Raw genomic sequence first — 24769 nt, 5'->3', positions numbered from 1 at the left:
AAAAAATCCCCTTTTTATTGTCCTTTAAGGGAATTCATTTCCAGATGTATATCCAGATATATATGGATATATTCATTTACATATGTGCTAATTCCTGAAATTGATTGGTCTGAATAATTAGTCTACAGTCAAGAAGTCCTTTTTCAAATTGTCTTTCCTTGACTTTATAAAAGAAAGGCTTGTCTGTTACACAATCCAAATTTTGCTATGATACGTTGTTACCATTCTGGACCCCAAACAAAGGAATTATCTGAAATACTCAAATACTCATTGTAGGTATTAAGAAAGTGAGGAACAGGATAACAGATCCTTTAGAAGTTCAATTTATTTTTTGTTTTCACTGAAACTGAAAGAAGACTTAATTGTAAGCTTATTTATCATTAAAATTAATTTTCAATAATAGATCATCATGTGACTTTTGGAAAATATGTAGGCATTCAAAGATTGACATTGCTGCAACAAACTTTCATTCTGATCTACTTATTTATGTTAACAAGATTTTTTAGCATTTATGTCTGTAATATGAAAAATAGGAATAGAAATTCTTAATTGTGTCATTCTATAATATTTGTAATATTCTCACAAATAATGTAATATGTATCATTTTAACAGTAATGTGACATTTATCAATGGATATCTGAAGTAATTAGAAAAAACTCTGTTCATTTAACTGTAAGATTTATTTTCAAATTTCCAATAACATTTTGCTTTCTATGTTTAATATTTATCAAAACTTAGTACATATATATTTTCAATGCAGTGTGCTGTAACTGTAATATCTCAATCCAGAAGAAATTTTAACATTTAAAGGTTGATGATTAGAAAGGGTTTTTATTTAAGTTTTAATTTATATACATATTTAATGACTAGGAAGTATAAAATGATCAATAATTGACTTCCAAACTTTAAAATATATTAGGATAAATCCTGTAATGTAGGTAGAGTGGAAGTACAAATTCAAGAAGAAAATAGAATGATGTGAATCTTCCAGCTGTTAAAGAAGAGCTTCTTTATGTATTTGGTAGTGAGCTAGCATCAAGTAATTATTGAATTATTGTGGCAGTTAATTTCCATTATACAATTAAAACAATGTCCTTGTATTTTAAAATGCAATTAATTACAGCATGCCAGAAATTACATTGTTTATAACTATTTAAATGTGTTCAAAATCAGTTATCATGACTTAACAATTGCAAGATAGTTATTCAAAATTATTTTAGAAGTTACAAAAGCAAAAATAATTTGAAAACCACTGTTACATACCTCCCACTTCACTAATGAATTATACCCTTGCTTGAATTATTTATTGATATTTCATTTATTGTTGATCTTTACCTAGCAGATATTAGGTAAATACTCATTGGGATATTAAATAGCTTGGATTGTATTATATCTAGTGCTAGTGAGATTGATTTTTTTCTCACTTACATGTCACTATTATAAGTGAAAAGACTTTTTTGTGTATGTTCTACCAAGAATATTTTAAAACCACATTTAGTTAAACCTCATCTGATAAAACCTTAAGATAGACTCAGATCAGAACATATTGTCTACGGACTGCTTAAGCCTAGTTAGATTCAGAATCATTTTGCAGAAATAAGCAGTTTTAGTTAGAAATTTGCAATTAGGAAAAGACTTAGAGGTTACCTATTCAAATGCCCTTATTTTTCATGGTGAAAACAGGCCCAAAGTGTTACTTGCTCAAGCTAATATAGGTAGTTGGCAACAGAACCATGTCCAGTCTGCACTAAAACCTACTGATTTTACCTCCAGAATATCTTTTGAATGTTTTCACTTCTCTGTCTCCAGTGCCCTCACTCTAGTTGAGGCTGAGGCTGTTGTAATCTCTCCCTCGGTATGTACTGTACTATGTCTCGTTGGTCTCCCGACAACCTCATTTGGAAAGCATATTTGATCATGCTATTCCCTCTGCTTAAAATCCTTCAAAAATGGCTCATTGGTCTCAGGAAGAAGTCTAATCCTTTATTCTACCCTTTGTATATTTGTATGATTATTTGATTAAAGTTTTTTCCCTCAGACTGTAGACTGTAATCTCAAAGGGCAGAATTTATGTTTATTTTGCTTATCGCTGTATCCCTACCCCTGCCACATTGCCTGGTACATAGGAAGGACTTGATACTTGTTGAATGAATGACTCCTGATTTAGCTCTATTTCTACTACACCAATGATTTTAGAGTAACATTTTTATCTTTGAAATCTTTGCCATATGCTTTATATAATTCGTCTACCCATCTGTTGATGTAATAGCATCTGGAAAAAAAGGATTTCAAGTTAGTTATTCTCAGTTTATAAATCACACTCTTAAAAAAACACACACCTTTTTTTTGGTACAAGCATGAAACAGTAGTGCTAAATATTCTTTCTATATTTGATGGAGCCTGGTCATATATTTAATTTTTATTTCTCTGCTGTCTTAAGCAGGAGAAACTAAGAAATCATAGAAACTATTGTGTAGGGAATATAATTAAAATGCAAAGAGGTGGTGTGATAGTAAAGTTAGTGCCTCTCAAACTGGTATTCCACAGAATACTGTTTCAGGAGATCTTTTTTTTAATTTTAATTTTATGTTTTGAGACAGGGACTTAGTCTGCCACTCAGGCTAGTGTATAACATGATCACAGCTCACTGCATCCTTCATCTCCCAGGCTCAAGCGATCCTCCCACCTCAACCTTCCAAGTAGCTGGGACCACAGGCGCACACTACCACACCCAGCTAATTAAAAAAATTTTTTTTGTAGAGACTGGGTCTCCCTAAGTTGTCCAGGCTGGTCTCCAACTCCTGGGCTCAAGCAGTTCTCCCACCTCAGTCTCCTGAAACGCTGAGATTACAGGCATGAGCCACCATGCCTGGCCTATTCCTGCAGATTTTAATAGGTATTCTACAACCCTTTCTCCATCTTTCTGCCATCATTCCCCCTCTACCACCAAGGATTGTCTTCTTATAAATAACTTTGGGAAACACAATGTATTAGTTCCACTTCTCATAGAATAACAGTGTATATTAGCATAGTCAAGCTTTTTTTTGCCTTAAAACAGAGTTTCTCAACCTTGATACTGTTGACATTTTGGACTGGATAATTCTGTGTTTGGAGCAGGCAGTGGGAAGGATTGCTCTCCTGGAAATTGTAGACTATTTAGCAGCATCCTTGACCCCTACCCATTAGACTCTAATAAATATACTCGTGGTTGCCCAGCTGTGACAACCACAAGTATCTCCAGATATTGCCAAATGCCCCTTTGTCCCCTGGAAGCCAACCCACCCAAGAGTGAGAACTACCTTTAAAAAGTCAGTTTGATCCTGTTTTATATTCATAATTCCCAGATTTATTTGAGGATAGAATACTTCTCCTTCTCCTTCATTTTCTCACCTAATTTCCTAGGAAATGTGATTTTAAAATTATCATTTAATAAAACAGAAACTAATTCTCCTATTTAGGCTTCCCCCTAAAACTCATCAATATTTTCTATGGCACTTAGAATAAAGTTCAAACTTCGTAACATGGGCTTTGTGCATGAAAGGGCCTTTATCTGCCTCCGTTACCTCACCTCCTATCACCACCTGGTGGCAGTCACATAGTGAGCTTCTTTCAGTTCTTCAGGCATCTCAGTTTCTTTTCTAACATGCTCTTCCCTCTGTTGGGAATTATTTTGTCCTTGTTCTTTCTTATCCTTTAGGTTCAGTCTTAGATTAAATGTCATCTCTTAAAAAGAGATGTTTTCTGATCGTTTTTTACCCAGCCAGAAAGGATAGCTATCTATCCCAGTTCTTACGCTCTGTCTCATCACCCTATTTGTTGTCTTCATTCACTTTTTATAGTTTGTAATTCTTTGTTTATTTGTGTAGATTTCTTTCTGCCTCAGTCGCTAGAATGTAAACTGTATGAGGGCAGGAGCCACATTTATCTCATTCATCATATCCCTAGCATTTAATAGAGAGCCTAGCATCTAATAGGTACAATAATTATTTGTTGAATAAATACATTTTATTAATATAATTCACATATTATAAAATTCACTCTTTTAAAGTGTATAATTCAAGACTGGGCATGGTGGCTCATACCTGTAATCCCAGCACTTTGGGAGGCTGAGGTGGGTGGATCACCTGAGGTCAGGAGTTAGAGACCAGCCTGGCCAACATGGTGAAACCTCATCTCCAGTAGAAATACAAAAATTGGGTGTGGTGGTGGGCACCTATAATCCCACCTACTCAGGAGGCTGAGGCAGGACAATCACTTGAACCCGGAAGGCAGAGGTTGCAGTGAGCCAAGATCACGCCATTCCACTACAGTCTCAGCAACAGAGCAAGACTTTGTCTCAAAAATAAATAAATAAATAAATAAATAAATAAATAAATAAAGTGTGTAATTCAAAGGTCTCTAATATATTCACAAGTTTGTGCAGCCATCACCACTATCTAATTCAAGAACATTTTCATCACTCTCCACTCCTCCTTCCCCCAGCCCCTGCCTGCCACACCACTCTACTCTCTGTCTCTATGGATTTATATATTCTGGACATTTCATATAAATGGATTCATACAACATGTGATCTTTACTGTCTGGCTTCTTTCTCTTAGCATAATATTTTCAGAGTTCATCCATGTCATAGCATGGAACCGTACATTACTCCTTTCTGTGGCTGAATTGTATTCAGTTGTATGGATATACTACATTTTGTTTATCCACTTATCCATCGGGAGACATTTGGGTTGTTTCTACTTTTTGATATTATAAATAATGCTGCTATGAACATTCATATATGAGTTTTTCTGTGAACATATGTTTTTACTTCTCTTGGGTATGTACCTAGAAGTAGAACTGTTGAATCATATGGTAATCTGTTTTTAACTTGTTGAGGAACTACCGAACTGGCTTCCCAAGTAGCTGCATCATTTAACATTCTTACCAGTAATATATGAGGGTTCTAATTTCTCCATATTCTTACCAACCCTTATTATTGCCTTTTTAAATTATAGCTATTCTAATGGGTATGAGATGGTATCTCATTGTCATTTGATTTGTATTTCACTAATGACTGATGTGTTGAAATATTTTCATGTACTTATTGGTCATTTATGTGTCTTCTTTGGAGAAATGTCTATTCAGATTCTTTGTCCATTTTTAAAAATTTGGTTATATGTCTTATTGTTGAGTTAGAGGAGTCTTTTTGGCATATTTTCTAAAAGAGATGAAAGAGTTGTAAGTCTTTTTATATTCTGGGTACTAAACCCTTGTCAGATAGTTTTGATATGGGTTTGCAAATGTTTTCTCCCATTGTGTTTGTCTTTTACTTTTTTGATAGTGCCCTTTTAAGCAGAAAAGTTTTTAATTTTGATGAAGTTCAATCTATCAATTTTTTTATTTATTGCTTATGTGTTTGGTGTCATATCTAAGAAACCATTATCCCATCTGAGATCAGGAAGATTTTTACCTGTGTTTTCTTCTAAGAGCTAATGTAGTTTTAGCTCTTACATTTAGATCTTTGATCACTTTTGACTTAATTTTTGTATCTGTGTGGGAGTCTAACTTCATTCTTTTGCATGTGACTATCCAATTATTGGAGGGTTTTTTTTTTACTTTAATAAAGTATCATAATTTTCAAAAAATGAGAACATGGTTTCAACATTTACAATTTTAAAAATAGTGTGCGGAGCACATACTGTGTATCAGACATTATGTTGGGTATATATCATCTATACAGATTTTAAAAAGACATAATCCCCGTCCTAAACGTCTCACAGATCTGGAAATTAAGAAAATTGAGAATAGTAATAAAAACTTGAATGGAACATTAAAGATATTTGATGGTGTTAATAGTGGTTTTAAAGAAATGGTTTTTGAGAAGATTGGCCTTTTATGTATTTAACCCAGAGATTGCATGAGAAAATTTGATGACATTAATAGAATAAAAATGAAAATATACCTGAATGTTGCTGTAAAAAGCACTTGATGGTGGCTGCTATGCAGTAGGAGTATTTTACCTTGATCGGTACTCTTAAAGAATTATTTTCTTTTTGAGACAGTCTCTGACACCCAGGCTGGAGTATGGTGGCGCGATCTCGGCTCACTGCAACCTCCGCCTCCTAGGTTCAAGCAAAGAATCATTTTCTATTAATGGTTTGCAGGGTGGATGAGAAAGCAATTGTCTGTCATCCACAAATGCAAGTTGGAGATAAGACGATTATAGAGATGACAAAGAAATCAGTCTCTCTTTCTCTCTCTCTCTCAGTGTAACTGTGTGTCTCTATTTTAGTATAACTGACTCATTTAATATTTATTTAACTCAGAGCAAGGGAATCTCTAAGACGGTGTTCTTTAAGTCGTTCTTTACCTGTTTTTATTTTTTCACTCGTTTGACTTCCTTTTTTCTGTTACTGCTAATCTTATTGTTAATATAGCTTGCTAATATTTGTACTTATTTATGCTAGCTCTCTCTAAACTAAGCTTAGTCTTTTGTGACTAATTATTGAATTCAGGACATGTTTAGCCCATTGTATTAGTCTACTCAGACTGCCGTAGCATAATAGTACAGACTGGGTGCCTTAAACAACAGAAATTTGTTTTCTCATATTTCTGGAGGCTTGAAAGTCCATGATCAAGATGCAGGCAGAAACGGTTTCTAGTAAGGCCTCTTTTCCTCTTTGCAAGCATTTCCCCACACATGGCCTATCCTCTGTGTGTGACTGGAGTGAGGGAGGCAGGGGGAGAGAGAGAGCACGCGCTTATGTGTTGGGCGGGGGCAGTGGGGGATCTCTGGTGTCTCTTTTTTTATAGGAACACTAGTTTTGTGGGATTAAGGTTCCATTAATCTTAAGTCCTCGTTTAACCTTAATTGCCTCTTTAAAGGCCCTGTCTCCAAATACAAGTCACATTGTGGGGTTAGGGCTTCCACATATGATTTTGGGTGAGACACAGTTCACTCATAATACCCATGTAGCTCTTAGTAGTCACTTTTATACAGTTAATATGTTTATATTCCCTATTTTATAAAATACAGTGATTTTTCTATAAAACTTATATTGATATTGGGGAGGGGAAAACTCACGTCACCTAGGCTCTTTGTACCTCAGTTTTCTCATCTGTAAAATAAGAATATTGGGCTAGTTGATTTTTGAATGCTGAAATTCTCTGATTCTCCAATTCAGAGTTACTGATTTCTGACATTCAGCAGGTACATTATTGGAAGCATCTTATAATAGAAATTGATGTTCTGTACATTAGCATTCTGTAAGTTTCTCATAACTGAAGTGAAAGGCTTAATCATTCTATATACCGCTATATTCTGGTATAGATAATCTATTTCCTGTGGTCCCAGCTACTAGGGAGGCTAAGGTGGGAGGCTTGATTGAGCCTGGGAGGTTGAGGCTGTAGTGAGCTATGAATATGCCACTGCACTTCAGTCTGGGTGACACAGCTAGGCGCTGTCTCAAAACAAACAAACAAACGAAAAAACTCTATTCAACTAGCTATGCTGGGCTGATTAGTTTTTACTATGTATAGTTTAAAGGTCTGGATATGGTGTGTTTCTTTTTTTCTTCCAGTTAATAATATCCTTTATTTATACAGTATAATTTATTTATCCTTTATGAATACCTTTTCATTTTAATGGGTTCAAACAATATAATAATTGAAGATAGCAAAATGTGAGAATCTTTCTCATACCTACTCCCCTTTCAAAGGAGGTAACCACAACAGATTGTTATGCATCCTTGCAATCTTTCTATGAATGCACATATGAATATTAACTTATGTACATATTTTCCATTAATGGGATCGTGCTATATATATTCTGTTATTTATTTTTTCCTCAACAGTGTTTCTTAATTTTTTATACACACCAGGATGTATGTATATTATTTTTTAAATGCATAGTGTTACGTAATGTCATAATTTACTTAACCACTCCCCTTTTGGACATCAATTTGTTTCTTTTTCACTATTAAAAACAGTGGTGAGGCAGGGCGTGGTAGCTCACACCTGTAATCCCAGCACTTTGGGAGGTTGAGGCAGGTGGATGACCTGAGATCAGGAGTTTGAGACCAGCCTGACCAACATGGTGAAACCCCATCTCTACTAAAAATGCAAAAATTAGCTGGGCATGATGGCGGGCACTTGTAATCCCAGCTGCTTGGGAAGCTGAGACAGGAGAATCGCTTGAACCCGGGAAGTGTAGGTTGCAGTGAGCCAAGATCATGCCGTTTCACTCCAGCCTGTCTGTTTCAGTCCAGACAGAGCAAGACTGTGTCTCAAAAAAAAAAAAAAAAGTGAATGAAGATCCTTGGAAATACATCCACTTGTATAGAGATTCCTTTAGAATACATTTCCTACATGAGGGATTAAACACTGAAAATTTTGATAGCTACTGCCAAATTGTCTTCCTAAAATTTACACTTCCATCAACAAGGAATGAGTATGTTCATTTATCCTTACCATTGCCAAATGATACCACTATTTTAAAACTCTTTCTAACCTGATGGTTGAAGAGCTGTATTTCCTTTTTTAAAAAAGTGGCATTTATATGACATCTGGCATCCTTTCATTTGTTCATTGGCCATTTATATTTCTTTTTCTATGAATTGCTGTAATTAACGTACTTTTCTTACAGAATCAAATTATCTTTTTTTTTTTTTTTTTTTTTTTTTTGAGACGGAGTCTCGCTCTGTCACCCGGGCTGGAGTGCAGTGGCCGGATCTCAGCTCACTGCAAGCTCCGCCTCCCGGGTTCACGCCATTCTCCTGCCTCAGCCTCCCGAGTAGCTGGGACTACAGGCGCCTGCCACCTCACCCGGCTAAGTTTTTGTGTTTTTAGTAGAGACGGGGTTTCACTGTGTTAGCCAGGATGGTCTCGATCTCCTGACCTCGTGATCCGCCCGTCTCGGCCTCCCAAAGTGCTGGGATTACAGGCTTGAGCCACCGCGCCCGGCCCAAATTATCTTTTTAATATTGACTTGTAAGAATTTTAAAAAATATATTTTGCATGTTATTTATTTTAAATGTTGTAGATATATATTTCTGCTGCTTTTCTTTTAATTTGCTTGTGGTGTTTTGTGAAATGGAAATTTTTATTTTGTGTAAGTGTCAATCATTTCCTTTATGGCTTCTGTGTTTTGTGTAATATTAAGAAGGCCTTCCCCATGTGGAATTATTTAAATGTTCTGTTTTTTATAGTGTTTTATATCATTTCTTTAACTCCATTTTGAGTTTCTTCTAAATTGATGGCTGGTTGACCCAGCCCTATTGATGTGTAATTCATTCTTTTCTCACTAAGATTTGAGGCCTCCTTTATCGTAATCTAAATTTCTATATATATGAAGATTTACTTCTGGACTCTGTTCTTTTTGCTGTGTTTTTCTTATTTACTAAAAGTGTACTTTTAATTACAGTAGTTTACCAAGTCTTTTGATATCTGAGAAGGCAAAAACATTGTCCTTCATTTAACTTATTTTGCACACAATTCTTGCTGTTTTTATTTATATTTTTCTCCTTCTCTCTGTTAGTTTTTTTTTTTTTTTTCTTGGTCTGTGTGTGTGCATGTTACTGTAACCTTACTCTACCTTCTTCTGATTAGTGGCTATTTTATGTCTGAACTAGAAAACTAAACAAACTGCCGGTGTTTTAGATAAAACAATCTTTCTCTCTTCTTTTTTTTTTTTTTCCTTTTGAGATGAAGTCTTGCTCTGTCACCCAGGCTGGAGTCCAGTGGTGGGATCTCAGCTCACTGCAACCTCCACCTCCGCCCAGGTTCAAGCAATTCTCCTGCCTCAGCCTCCCGAGTAGCTAGGATTACAGGCAGGAGCCACCATGCCCAACTAATTTTTATATTTTTAGCAGAGACAGGACAGGGTTTCACCATGTTGGTCAGGCTGGTCTTGAACTTCTGACCTCAGGTGATCCCCTCTGCCTCGGCCTCCCAAAATGCTGGGATTACAGGCATGAGCCATCACACCTGGCCAGATAAAAAATCTTTAAAGCAAAGAAATAAATTCTTAGGAGACTGATTCATGGGTAGAATATTCATGCTTTAACACATGGAGTTTATGTATATTTTAGTTTCTCAGAGGCCTAGATTTTTTGTTTCTGAATTCTTGGTCATACTATAAATAGCTGATGTTGAATATACAACCTATGTGAACATTAATATATATTAAAAATTATTTTAAGAACAGAAGCTATGTTTAAATCATTTTGCTGAACAGTTGTATTTCTATTGCTTTATGTTAATAAAAGTTGTCTGTTAAGAGGAAAACACAGTAAATATGACCAACCAAGCCCATGTTTTACTTTTGGGTTTTCTTTCCTAACAATAGAGAATAAAATAAAAATAATTAGGTAATTAATTAGAATAAGCTGTTACTCTTATTTTAAATCAGCTATTCAGATGCTATTGTAAGAGCTGCATCTGTTACCATGGAGTTTCCTTAACTCAAACTCAGCTTTAAAAAAAAAAAAAAGAAGGAAAGAAAGAAAGAAAGAAAAAGCTGTGGCCTGCTTCATGCTTTGAAAAAAATAATTCCCAATGACCTTGGGCAGCTGTAGCCCTTATTGTACCTAGACTGCGGAGTTTAAAGTGGCCATCCTGTTTTACTGCAGAATCAATACAACATCCTGCATTATCTGCTCAGGTCTAAAGCATATGAATTAGAGAAGCAGGTATGTTTAAATAAAAGTTTTGTGCAGTGTTATTCAAATAAAATGAATGGATTCAGCATGCTTTTTAGAACCTTAAGCTTTTGTTTTTCTTTTTGTTTGTTTTTTGAGACGGAGTCTTGCTCTGTCTCCCAGGCTGGGGTACAGTGGCCGGATCTCAGCTCACTGCAAGCTCCACCTCCCGGGTTTACGCCATTCTCCTGCCTTAGCCTCCCGAGTAGCTGGGACTACAAGCGCCCGCCACCTCGCCCGGCTAGTTTTTTGTATTTTTTGGTAGAGACGGGGTTTCACCGTGTTAGCCAGGATGGTCTCGATCTCCTGACCTCGTGATCCGCCCATCTTGGCCTCCCAAAGTGCTGGGATTACAGGTGTGAGCCACCGCGCCCGGCCTTGTTTTTCTTTAAAATATCTCTGGTACTACAAATTATACCATGCAATAATATGAATTTATGTATATGTGTATGCGTATCACATACTGCTTTTGGACCATTTTCCTTATTCCTAGACAGGTGGAGTATTTTAAGAGTTTCTGGGACTGCACTGAGTTTTGGGGGACCTGGGGCTCAGAAAGGAACCTATACTTTTTCTACACTTTTCAATCTTAGAGTACCTCAGAGATCCAGAAATAGGATAGTTCTATATTATTATTATTATTTTTAATTTATTTATTATTATTATACTTTAAGTTGTAGGGTACATGTGCACAACGTGCAGGTTTGTTACATATGTATACTTGTGCCATGTTGGTGTGCTGCACCCATCAACTCGTCATTTACATCAGGTATAACTCCCAATGCAATCCCTCCCTCCTCCCCCCTCCCCATGATAGGCCCCGGTGTGTGATGTTCCCCTTCCTGAGTCCAAGTGATCTCATTGTTCAGTTCCCACCTATGAGTGAGAACATGCGGTGTTTGGTTTTCTGTTCTTGTGATAGTTTGCTAAGAATGATGGTTTCCAGCTGCATCCATGTCCCTACAAAGGACACAAACTCATCCTTTTTGATGGCTGCATAGTGTTCCATGGTGTATATGTGCCACATTTTCTTAATCCAGTCTGTCACTGATGGGCATTTGGGTTGATTCCAAGTCTTTGCTATTGTGAATAGTGCTGCAATGAACATACGTGTGCATTATTAATATTATTAGCATCTAGAGAGTCTACATAGATCTCACTTGGCCAAGAAACCTACCCTTTTAGGCTTGGGTTCCTGAAGTTACATATATCTCTACATATGGGATTCAGTAGGTTGATAGGCTACATGACAGAACTGACAAAGTGAATCCAGCCTGCAGAGACATGTATTGATTGGCCCACACAGTGTTTTTAAAATATCTGGATTTATAGCTTCTCCTGAAAAATGGAAAGATTTGACAAACTGGGCCAACATCACCACATGGCAGCAACTAGACAGACATATCCTTTCCAGCTTGTCAGAATCCCAACCACTCCTTCTCCTGAAGGTGTCACTTTGTCATTTCTCACCACGTTTGCACAATCATCTACTTGCTCAACACATTTATGTTACTTTCCCAGCTCCTGAAGGTTTGGAACTTGTAATTTACACTATTCAGTGCACACTTCTTTCTCTGTATGTGGTACAGTTAAAGTAAAATAGATAGCAATTTAATATAGAATAAAATCAACTCGTTTTCCCCAGAAACATATTATACATTCATGTCTTCATACCTTTGCTTTGCATTTTTTCCTTCCCCGAGATATTTATTCTCTTGCTGAATGAATTCTACTCCGCTCAGCCCCTAGTACCTTGAATCTTCCTTGATCAATTCTGTCTACAGTTTTTTTTCTCTTCTACAGTCTTAGAACCTTATTTTCTCCCACATTATAAATTTATTATAGTAGAGCTTTAGGAAACTCTCATTCACTTAAAGAAGGCTTGTGTGTGGTCTTATGAAGAGGTTTTTTTGTTTTGTTTTTGTTTCTGTGTTTTTGAAATGGGGTCTTGCTCTGTTACCCAGGATGGAGTGCAGTAGTGCAATCTTGGCTCACTGCAGCCTCCACCTCCCTCAGCCTCCCAAGTAGGTGGGATTACAGGTGCCCACCACCACGCCCAGCTAAGTTTTGTATTTTTAGTAGAGACGGGGTTTCACCATGTTGGCCAGGCTGGTCTTGAACGCCTGACCTCAAGTGATCTGCCCGCCTTGGCCCCCGGAAGTACTGGGATTACAGGCATGAGCCACCGCACTTGGCCTGAAGAGGCCTTTGATTAGTCTTTTCTTAATATGGTTCACAATTCATTTTTTCAGAGAAATATATATAAAGTTGTCATTTTAAAAACTCAAAAAGTATTCTTAGTTTTTGTTTCCTTAGTTTTCTCAATTGGCCTTTGGGCATTAAATTTAAATATCATTTTCCTGTCTTTCAGTTACAGATGAGGACACAGTAAAGAGGTATTTTGCCAAGTTTGAAGAGAAATTTTTCCAAACCTGTGAAAAAGAACTTGCCAAAATCAACACATTTTATTCAGGTGAGTAATTAAGAGACTTTTTTTTTTTTTTTTTTCCTGCTAGGGAAGGATAAATTATACCATATCATTGTTGAAACTTCTGATCAATGATCATTGTTTTTAAATTGAGTCTTGTTTTCCTTACTATACTACACTTAAGAGGTATTTTCTTAGCTGGGATAAGAACACATCTGGTTTCTCAATGTTTAAGCTTTCTGTGGTCATTGCCTAGAATCTTCAGTCAAAAGGATATTGGGACTTCATTGAGAGGCAGTAGCTTGGTATAGCTTCACTGTGGCCCAGTTCAAAGCTTAAAGAGTCAGAAACTTGATATTATCATTTTAGCCAGAGATGAATTACATAGTTCCAGCTTATCAATGATGGCAGTTTTATACCTTTTCATTGCCTAGAACACTCATACTTATTTCTCTAAAGCACTGGCCTCCAGAGTAGCATCTACAGTATGCCATTGGAATGTGAGAAGAAAATGTTGGAACTTATATAAATTTATGTCTGAGTCTTTTGAATTTTATTTTTCATACATGTATTGTTGTAACGTACCTAATATATATTAGTAAAACAATGTCTTTATAGTGAAAAATTTTGGAAACGTTACTCTAGAGCACTACCTTAGACATCAAGAGTCCTGTGAGACCTAGTTAATAATCAGATAGTTTCATGAGTACAGAATCTGAACAAAGTGAGTTCAATTCAGAAGGATATTTCGTCTAGACTCGAAACCTTACACATAGTTCCTGTTACACTGCCAAATTTACAGCCTAGTAACTGGAATACCTATCCCTTTGAATGTAATGTATCTATCCCCTGAGCAGTAATTTATGAAAAAAATTTTAGTCTGTAATTGTATTTAATATCAAAAATATAAAATTACTCTATTTTTTCTTTTCATATTTAATATGTAAATTACATGCCTGCTATTGAGAATATACTCTCATCTCTTGGCAAAGACTTTGGAAATACCATAATCTTATAACTAGCATAATCATAAACCAGATATTAGTGTGAATTAGTCTAAAGATGAATAGTTTCATGACTTTACTAATTTGTTTTTTGGATGACTTTTTTCCTGGCTTGTCCACAACTTCTGGAAGCATCTTACTCAGATAACCTTTTTCAGCAGCCCCTTCAACTAGAGGCTGATCGTTCTCTTTTATAGAGTATTGAGAGTCAGGAGATGGAAAAAGGTAAAAAGAGTCAGTGAGAAAGAGCTGCCAGAAGACAAGAGACTGAGTCCAGCATTCTCTTAGCTACCATTGTTCTTCCAAATCAGCATTTCTGTGTATTTCTATAAAAATGAATCTTCTTCTAAGCATCAGTATTGTTCTATTTCTGCCACTCCTGTTCGTTAGCATCTGCTGACCTCTTGGTTGCTCACTGTGAACTTGGACTCCTGGCTCCCAGTCAATCTCTATCTTAATTTTTCGTATCATGCTGGATGACTTCATTGTCCTTGTGGACAGTCATTTTCAGTTACACTGTACTTTAGCCCCATACACACATAGCCATACCCATCACCCAGAATTCCTCTCCTCTAAAATACCAAAACCTAATATGAATCTATGACCATTTTTCCCAGCCTTTTAGCTTTTTACTCCCCTACTCCTTTAATATGTTTTTCCATGTCACAGAGCTCTAGTTTCTTGACTCTCCCATTTTATTTCAGTTTATCATACACCTCTTATAATTATTTCCTACTTTTTTTTTGTCTTCTTTTTTCCTTTCTTTGGAGAATGGGGTCTCACTATGTTGCCCAGGCAGGTCTTGAATTCCTGTGCTCAAGCTATCTTCTTGCCTCTGTCTTCCTAAGTGCAGGGATTATAGGCATGGCCACCACACCCAGCCAGAATTATTTTCTTCTCCATCAATCATTTTAACCATTTTGACACCTGTGTTTTTAATCCCTTTGCCCTCATTGCCTTATGTTGCATCTGCCTAGTAAAACTCAATCAATTGATCCTTTACCTTCTTCATGCCTACCCCAGAGGCTGCGTAGGACAACAGCAGAAGAAATTGGAACCACAATCAATTCATTGTTGCACCCTTAACTACACCCTCAAAGCTTCCTGCGCATCCTAATCAGTATCCTCTTTCATGCTCCAAAGTGCTTTTGTAAACTTTGTATCGTTCTCCAGAATTCTCTAACCCCACCACCTTCCCCATCATGCTCATTATACCTGCTGCTTTACAAATAAAAATAAAGGCCATCAGCTTCTGTTGATGTATAATGCCATGCAGATATATGGTATTATATCTGCACCTCTCTCCCAAATGCCTATAGACATTCTCATCCTTATTTATATTCCTCCAATCTTTGTAGAAGAGATATATCCGTCTTTATTCCATCTGAGATCTTTACAACTACTGACTAAATTTCAACTCTTCAAGACCTTGCTCCAGTAATTATTTCCTCTAAGAATTATTAAATAAATATAACTTCCCTTTTTGTTGATTCAATCTCCTTAGCAAGTCATTCCCTTCAAAAAAAAAAATGAGCAAGCAAATTTCTTAACTTTATATCCTCCTCCTCCTCATCTTTCATTTGTAGCTAGGCTTTTTCCTTTGGCAGAGGGAATAGTTTATGCACAAGCAAGAGCCATGAAAGAGCACAGCATGTATATATGTCTCTTTCACAAGGATAGAGGCACCTAGAAGACAGAGACAAAATATAAATTTTTTTTTTTTTTTTTTTTTTTTTTTTGAGACAGAGTCTTGCTCTGTTGCCCAGGCTGGAGTGCAGTGGTATAATCTCGGCTCACTGTAAACTCCGCCTCCCAGGTTCATGCCATTCTCCTGCCTCAGCCTCCTGAGTAGCTGGGACTACAGGTACCCGCCACCATGCCTGGCTAATTTTTTTTGTATTTTTAGTTGAGACGGAGTTTCACCATGTTAGCCAGGATGGTCTCGATCTCCTGACTTCGTGATCCACCTGCCTCGGCCTCCCAAAGGGCTGGGATTACAGGTGTGAGCCACCGTGCCCAGTCAAAATATAAATATTATTTAAAGCCATGCAAACAGGTAGATTTTCTGCAAGGGAAAAATGTACAGAAGGGATTGCAGTGTTCTCAAGGAGAAAGAAAATTTCTATAATTAGGAGATAGCAGGATTAAGAGGAATCAGCGTTGTAGACAGAGAAGACCATATAGCAGGAGGAGGAGGAGACTAAAAGAGGAGGGCATTTGCAATGAAACAGATGTTTAGATTGAGAAAGGGTATTGGAAATGATGTAAGGCTGTAAACTATGAATATATAAAATCAAGTTTATTAGCTTTTTTCTTTTACTATGACATTTTTTTGAAAAAGAAGAATCTCTTAAGGTTAACTCTAAATGGATGATTTGTTTCACAAAGAATAGAAAATGCTTCTTGGTTTATGAAGAAAAATATCTACTGTTGGTAGTACTTTGTTTTTTTTTTGTTTGTTTTTGAGACAGGGTCTCAACTCTAGGCTAGAGTGCAGTGGTGTGATCTTGGCTCACGGCAACCTCTGCCTCCCGGTTCAAGTGATCCTCCTGCCTCAGCCTCCGGCGTAGTTGGAACTACAGGCATGTGCCACACACCTGGCTAATTTTTTATTTTTATTTTTAGTAGAGATGGGGTTTCACCATGTTGGCCAGGCAGGTCTTGAACTCCTGACCTCAGGTGATCCACCACCCTCGGCCTCCCAAAGTGCTGGGATTACAGGCATGAGCCACTGCACCTGGCCAGTAGACACTTTTTATATTTTGAGTTATAGTAAAAAAAAAAAATCCATTATGACCCAGCACACATATACGATACATTTGTTTTATATATGTTTGTATGCATCTATATGTGTGTGACTACACAATGTATTTAAATAATTTAAGATTTTTTTCATGAAACAGTACTTATCTTTAGTACTTGTAGTATATTCTGTTTTCTATATTTTTCTATTCTGTTCGATTTTTTTTTATTACACTTTAAGTTCTAGGGTACATGTGCATAACGTGCAGGTTTGTTACATATGTATACTTGTGCCATGTTGGTGTGCTGCACCCATCAACTCGTCAGCACCCATCAACTCATCATTTACATCAGGTATAACTCCCAATGCAATCCCTCCTCCCTCCCCCCTCCCCGTGATAGGCCCCGGTGTGTGATGTTCCCCTTCCTGTGTCCAAGTGATCTCATTGTTCAGTTCCCACCTATGAGTGAGAACATGCGGTGTTTGGTTTTCTGTTCTTGCGATAGTTTGCTGAGAATGATGCTTTCCAGCTGCATCCATGTCCCTACAAAGAACACAAACTCATCCTTTTTTATAGCTGCATAGTATTCCATGGTGTATATGTGCCACATTTTCTTAATCCAGTCTGTCACTGATGGACATTTGGGTTGATTCCAAGTCTTTGCTATTGTGAATAGTGCCGCAGTAAACAAACGTGTGCATGTGTCTTTATCGCAGCATGATTTGTAATCCTTAGGGTATATACGCAGTAATGGGATGGCTGGGTCCTATGGTACTTCTAGTTCTAGATCCTTGAGGAATCGCCATACTGTTTTCCATAATGGTTGAACTAGTTTACGGTCCCACCAACAGTGTAAAAGTGTTCCTATTTCTCCACATCCTCTCCAGCACCTGTTGTTTCCTGACTTTTTAATGATTGCCATTCTAACTGGTGTGAGATGGTATCTCATTGTGGTTTTGATTTGCATTTCTCTGATGGCCAGAGATGATGAGCATTTTTTCATATGTCTGTTGGCTATATGAATGTCCTCTTTTGAGAAATGTCTGTTCATATCCTTTGCCCACTTTTTGATGGGGTTGTTTGTTTTTTTCTTGTAAATTTGTTTGAGTTCTTTGTAGGTTCTGGGTATTAGCCCTTTGTCAGATGAGTAGATTGCAAAAATTTTCTCCCGTTCTGTAGGTTGCCTGTTCACTCTGATGGTAGTTTCTTTTGCTGTGCAGAAGCTCTTTAGTTTAATTAGATCCCATTTGTCAATTTTGGCTTTTGTTGTCATTGCTTTTGGTGTTTTAGACATGAAGTCCTTGCCCATGCCTATGTCCTGAATGGTATTACCTAGGTTTTCTTCTAGGGTTTTTATGGTATTAGGTCTAACATTTAAGTCTCTGATCCATCTTGAATTAATTTTTGTATAAGGAGTAAGGAAAGGATCCAGTTTCAGCTTTCTACTTATGGCTAGCCAATTATCCCAGCACCATTTATTAAATAGGGAATCCTTTCTCCATTTCTTGTTTTTGTCAGGTTTATCAAAGATCAGATGGCTGTAGATGTGTGGTATTATTTCTGAGGACTCTGTTCTGTTCCATTGCTCTATATCTCTGTTTTGGTACCAGTACCATGCTGTTTTGGTTCCTGTAGTCTTGTAGTATAGTTTGAAGTCAGGTAGTGTGATGCCTCCAGCTTTGTTCTTTTGACTTAGGATTGTCTTGGAGATGTGGGCTCTTTTTTGGTTCCATATGAACTTTAAAGCAGTTTTTCCAGTTCTGTGAAGCAACTCATTGGTAGCTTGAGGCGGATGGCATTGAATCTATAAATTACCTTGAGCAGTACGGCCATTTTCACAATATTGATTCTTCCTATCCATGAGCATGGTATGTTCTTCCATTTGTTTATGTCCTCTTTTATTTCACTGAGCAGTGGTTTGTAGTTCTCCTTGAAGAGGTCCTTTACATCCCTTGTAAGTTGGATTCCTAGGTATTTTATTCTCTTTGAAGCAATTGTGAATGGAAGTTCATTCATGATTTGGCTCTCTGTCTGTCTGTTACTGGTGTATAAGAATGCTTGTGATTTTTGCACATTAATTTTGTATCCTGAGACTTTGCTGAAGTTTCTTATCAGCTTAAGGAGATTTTGGGCTGCGACAATGGGGTTTTCTAAATATACAATCATGTCATCTGCAAAGAGGGACAATTTGACTTCTTCTTTTCCTAACTGAATACCCTTGATTTCTTTCTCTTGCCTGATTGCCCTAGCGAGAACTTCCAACATTATGTTGAATAGGAGTGGTGAGAGAGGGCATCCCTGTCTTGTGCCAGTTTTCAAACTGGCTAGTGCTTCCAGTTTTTGCCCATTCTGTATGATATTGGCTTTGGGTTTGTCATAAATAGCTCTTATGATTTTGAGATACGTTCCATCAATACCGAATTTATTGAGAGTTTTTAGCATGAAGGGCTGTTGAATTTTGTCAAAAGCCTTTTCTGCATCTATTGAGATAATCATGTGGTTTTTGTCTTTGGTTCTGTTTATATGCTGGATTACGTTTATTGATTTGCGTATGTTGAACCAGCCTTGCATCCCAGGGATGAAGCCAACTTGATCATGGTGGATAAGCTTTTTGATGTGCTGCTGGATCCGGTTTGCCAGTATTTTATTGAGGATTTTTGCATCGATATTCATCAGGGATATTGATCTAAAATTCTCTTTTTTTGTTGTGTCTCTGCCAGACTTTGGTATCAGGATGATGTTGGCCTCATAAAATGAGTTAGGGAGGATTCCCTCTTTTTCTATTGATTGGAATAGTTTCAGAAGGAATGGTTCCAGCTCCTCCTTGTACCTCTGGTAGAATTCAGCTGTGAATCCATCTGGTCCTGGACTTTTTTTGGTTGATAGGCTATTAATTATTGCCTCAATTTCAGAGCCTGCTATAGGTCTATTCAGGGATTCAGCTTCTTCCTGGTTTAGTCTTGGGAGAGTGTAAGTGTCCAGGAAATTATCCATTTCTTCTAGATTTTCTAGTTTATTTGCATAGAGGTGTTTATGGTATTCTCTGATGGTAGTTTGTATTTCTGTGGGGTCGGTGGTGATATCCCTTTTATCATTTTTTACTGCGTCTATTTGATTCTTCTCTCTTTTCTTCTTTATTAGTCTTGCTAGCAGTCTGTCAATTTTGTTGATCTTTTCAAAAAACCAGCTCCTGGATTCATTGATTTTTTGGAGGGTTTTTTGTGTCTCTATCTCCTTCAGTTCTGCTCTGATCTTAGTTATTTCTTGCCTTCTGCTGGCTTTTGAATGTGTTTGCTCTTGCTTCTCTAATTCTTTTAATTGTGATGTTAGAGTGTCAATTTTAGATCTTTCCAGCTTTCTCTTATGGGCATTTAGTGCTATAAATTTCCCTCTAGACACTGCTTTAAATGTGTCCCAGAGATTCTGGTATGTTGTATCTTTGTTCTCATTGGTTTCAAAGAACATCTTTATTTCTGCCTTCATTTCGTTGTGTACCCAGTAGTCATTCAGGAGCAGGTTATTCAGTTTCCATGTAGTTGAGCGGTTTTGATTGAGTTTCTTAGTCCTGCGTTCTAGTTTGATTGCACTGTGGTCTGAGAGACAGTTTGTTATAATTTCTGTTCTTGTACATTTGCCGAGGAGTGCTTTACTTCCAACTATGTGGTCAATTTTGGAATAAGTGCGATGTGGTGCTGAGAAGAATGTATATTCTGTTGATTTGGGGTGGAGAGTTCTGTAGATGTCTATTAGGTCTGCTTGCTGCAGAGATGAGTTCAATTCCTGGATATCCTTTTTAACTTTCTGTCTCGTTGTTCTGTCTAATGTTGACAGTGGGGTGTTGAAGTCTCCCATTATTATTGTATGGGAGTCTAAGTCTCTTTGTAAGTCTCTAAGGACTTGCTTTATGAATCTGGGTGCTCCTGTATTGGGTGCATATATATTTAGGATAGTTAGCTCTTCCTGTTGAATTGATCCCTTTTAATGGTAAATGGCCTTCTTTGTCTCTTTTGATCTTTGATGGTTTAAAGTCTGTTTTATCAGAGACTAGTATTGCAACCCCTGCTTTTTTTTTGTTCTCCATTTGCTTGGTAGATCTTCCTCCATCCCTTTATTTTGAGCCTATGTATGTCTCTGCATGTGAGATGGGTCTCCTGAATACAGCAGACTGATGGGTCTTGACTCTTTATCCAGTTTGCCAGTCTATGTCTTTTAATTGGAGCATTTAGTCCATTTACATTTAAGGTTAATATTGTTATGTGTGAACTTGATCCTGCCATTATGATATTAACTGGTTATTTTGCTCGTTAGTTGATGCAGTTTCTTCCTAGCCTTGATGGTCTTTACATTTTGGCATGTTTTTGCAATGGCTGGTACCGGTTGTTCCTTTCCATGTTTAGTGCTTCCTTCAGGGTCTCTTGTAAGAGAGGCCTGGTGGTGACAAAATCTCTAAGCATTTGCTTATCTGTAAAGGATTTTATTTCTCCTTCACTTATGAAACTTAGTTTGGCTGGATATGAAATTCTGGGTTTAAAATTCTTTTCTTTAAGAATGTTGAATATTGGCCCCCACTCTCTTCTGGCTTGTAGAGTTTCTGCCAAGAGATCTGCTGTTAGTCTGATGGGCTTCCCTTTGTGGGTAACCCGACCTTTCTCTCTGGCTGCCCTTAAGATTTTTTCCTTCATTTCAACTTTGGTGAATCTAGCAATTATGTGTCTTGGAGTTGCTCTTCTCGAGGAGTATCTTTGTGGCGTTCTCTGTATTTCCTGAATTTGAATGTTGGCCTGCCCTACTAGGTTGGGGAAGTTCTCCTGGATGATATCCTGAAGAGTGTTTTCCAACTTGCTTCCATTTTCCCCCTCACTTTCAGGCACCCCAATCAGACGTAGATTTGGTCTTTTTACATAATCCCATACTTCTTGCAGGCTTTTTTCATTTCTTTTTCTTCTTTTTTCTTTAGATTTCTCTTCTCGCCTCATTTCATTCATTTGATCCTCAATCGCTGATACTCTTTCTTCCAGTTGATCGAGTCGGTTACTGAAGCTTGTGCATTTGTCACGAATTTCTCATGTCATGGTTTTCATCTCTGTCCGTTCGTTTATGGCCTTCTCTGCATTAATTATTCTGGTTATCAATTCTTCCACTCTTTTTTCAAGATTTTTAGTTTCTTTGCGCTGGGTACGTTATTCCTCCTTTAGCTCTGAGAAGTTTGATGGACTGAATCCTTCTTCTCTTATCTCGTCAAAGTCATTCTCCATCCAGCTTTGATCCATTGCTGGCGATGAGCTGCATTCCTTTGGAGGGGGAGATGTGCTCTTATTTTTTGAATTTCCAGCTTTTCTGCCCTGCTTTTTCCCCATCTTTGTGGTTTTATCTGCCTCTGGTTTTTGATGATGGTGACGTACTGATGGGGTTTTGGTGTGGGTGTCCTTCCTGTTTGTTAGTTTTCCTTCTAAGAGTCAGGACCCTCAGCTGTAGGTCTGTTGGAGATAGCTTGGGGTCCACTCCAGACCCTGTTTGCCTGGGTGTCAGCAGCAGAGGCTGCAGAAGATAGAATACTGCTGAACAGCGAGTGTACCTGTCTGATTCTTGCTTTGGAAGCTTCCTCTCAGGGGTGTACTCCACCGTGTGAGGTGTGGGGTGTCAGTCTGCCCCTAGTGGAGGGTGTCTCCCATTTAGGCTACTCAGGGGTCAGGGACCCACTTGAGCAGGCAGTCTGTCTGTTCTCAGATCTCAACCTCCGTGTTGGGAGATCCACCGCTCTCTTCAAAGCTGTCAGAGTTGCTTGCGTCTGCAGAGGTTTCTGCTGCTTTTTTGCTGCTGTTGTTGTTGTTGTTGTCGTTGTTGTTTAGCTGTGCCCTGTCCCCAAAGGTGGAGTCTACAGAGACTGGCAGGCCTCCTTGAACTGCTGTGAGCTCCACCCAGTTTGATCTTCCCAGGGCTTTGTTTACCTACTTAAGCCTCAGCAATGGCGGGCGCCCCTCCCCCAGCCTGGCTGCTGCCTTGCGGTTAGATCGCAGACTGCTGTGCTAGTAATGAGGAAGGCTCTGTGGGCGTGGGACCCTCCCGGCCAGATGTGGGATATAATCTCCTGGTGTGCCCGTTTGCTTAAAGCACAGTATTGGGGTGGGAGTTACCCGATTTTCCAGGTGTTGTGTGTCTCAGTTCCCCTGGCTAGGAAAAGGGATTCCCTTCCCCCTTGCGCTTCCCAGGTGAGGCGATGCCTCGCCCTGCTTCAGCTCTCGCTGGTCGGGCTGCAGCAGCTGACCAGCACCGATTGTCCGGCACTCCCCAGTGAGATGAACCCAGTACCTTAGTTGATAATGCAAAAATCACCTGTCTTCTGTGTCAGTCGCGCTGGGAGCTGGAGACTGGAGCTGTTCCTATTTGGCCATCTTGCTGCGCCCCCCCCTCGATTTTTTTTAAATGCTGATTATGATCCACTAAATTGGTTTTATGACCTCATACTGGGTTGCAACCCTCAGTTTGAAACATGATTTCTTTAAGTTAGGTTGCTTCTCAAAAATAATTTTAGGCTAGCTACTATTAAAAATTTTGGTGCTATAATTTGATGACTTCTGTTTTGTGTGTGTATTGGCAGGGCCAGTGAGGCATGTCTCTTGATGTCCTCACTGGTACAAATTGATAGTCTCTAGAGTGACTCCTGCCAGATCAGGAAGTGGTAGGTAATACGAAGACATGATTGACAGAAATATAATTTGGTTCTGGTCCTCAACAGTATCTTTTTTCCCTCCTTATTTAGCAACCTTCTCCCCAGAAGATTGTAGACTGCAGTTCTCAGACACTAGGGCACAAGAAAAACTGTAAACAATATGGGGTGAGTTTAGCTTAATAACCCGCCTCCACCCACTTATATCTCACACATTAAATAGTTAAAAATGCTCCATTTTTAAGTGAGATATTTTTGACTAAAAAACTTTAAATGTCCTGAAACAAATTGCTGTATTTTATTTGTCTGTTTCTAATCACATCAAAAAGGCCAAACAATCAAAATATAGCATGAATGCTGCTAAAATTTGGAATGTTTTTCTTGCTGATGCTATTTACTATTGAACCTTCCTAGGCTTCCACGCGCTCACTTATAAAACAAGCAGATTGATTCCCAACCCTGTAGGGTTCCACACGTTAGGATCAGAAGCTATTTTCAATATTCAGAAAACCTGATGTAAGTTATTTTGTTAGTCTTTATTTTTTATTATGTGTCTTTGGTTGAAAATTGACATTTATTTAGATGACATTTATTTAGATTTATAGATAAAATCAGTATTCGAAGATCATAGGAAGAGGGGAATTGTGAAAGGGAGAGGTTCTTCATGGTAAAAACATTGCTAATCCCTAACCTGGAAGTCTCTTAGATCTCTTCTGTCACTAGACAAGGTATCCATCTTGAAGTCTATACCATTAGAAACCTTTTTTTTTGTGGTAACCAGTAATGTCTTTTTCCAGTGGACAACTGATCCAACTGATCACTTCACTTTTTTCAAACCAGTTTGCCTTTTCTCTTTATTAAAAATACTTAGCTTCTAAACAGTGTTTATGTGCCTAATGTTAAAAAAAAAAGTCAGAATATATGTGTTGCTTCTAATATTTCACAAAACATTCAAGCCTCTTTTATTGGCTGGAATTTTGAAACAGCTAAGTGCTTTTTCTTTGTTTTTGAATAATTTCATTTTTTTTTCTGGCTGCCTTTTTTTGGCTTCAGTGACATTGGGAAGTCACAGCAGTGTTAATATGCTGTCTCTTTCTTTACTAAAAAGGATAGGAGGGAGAGAGGGAAGAAGGAAGGTAATTGCATTGGTGTTTTATTAGTGGGAAAATTATAATAGAAACAGACTTATTTCTTGCCTGTAAAATATGTTCTTGATTCATATAAATGCAAGACCAATTAGATAATAG

The 24769-nt window shown here is 37.8% G+C and overlaps 1 protein-coding gene across 2 annotated transcripts in view; it reads left to right on the top strand.

Moving 5' to 3' along the window:
- The window catches only part of XPR1 (xenotropic and polytropic retrovirus receptor 1), a 267712-nt gene that overhangs the window by 153036 nt on the left and 89907 nt on the right, over positions 1-24769 (top strand). For both annotated transcript variants that reach the window (XM_050766256.1, XM_050766266.1), the window contains exon 3: positions 13051-13152. In XM_050766256.1, the coding sequence (XP_050622213.1) occupies positions 13051-13152 (102 nt within the window). The remainder of the gene's footprint in view (positions 1-13050; positions 13153-24769) is intronic.

This window comes from Macaca thibetana, chromosome 1 (genome assembly GCF_024542745.1).
Source record: "Macaca thibetana thibetana isolate TM-01 chromosome 1, ASM2454274v1, whole genome shotgun sequence".
NCBI lineage: Eukaryota > Metazoa > Chordata > Mammalia > Primates > Cercopithecidae > Macaca > Macaca thibetana.
This window is presented reverse-complemented; position numbering and strand designations above follow the sequence as displayed.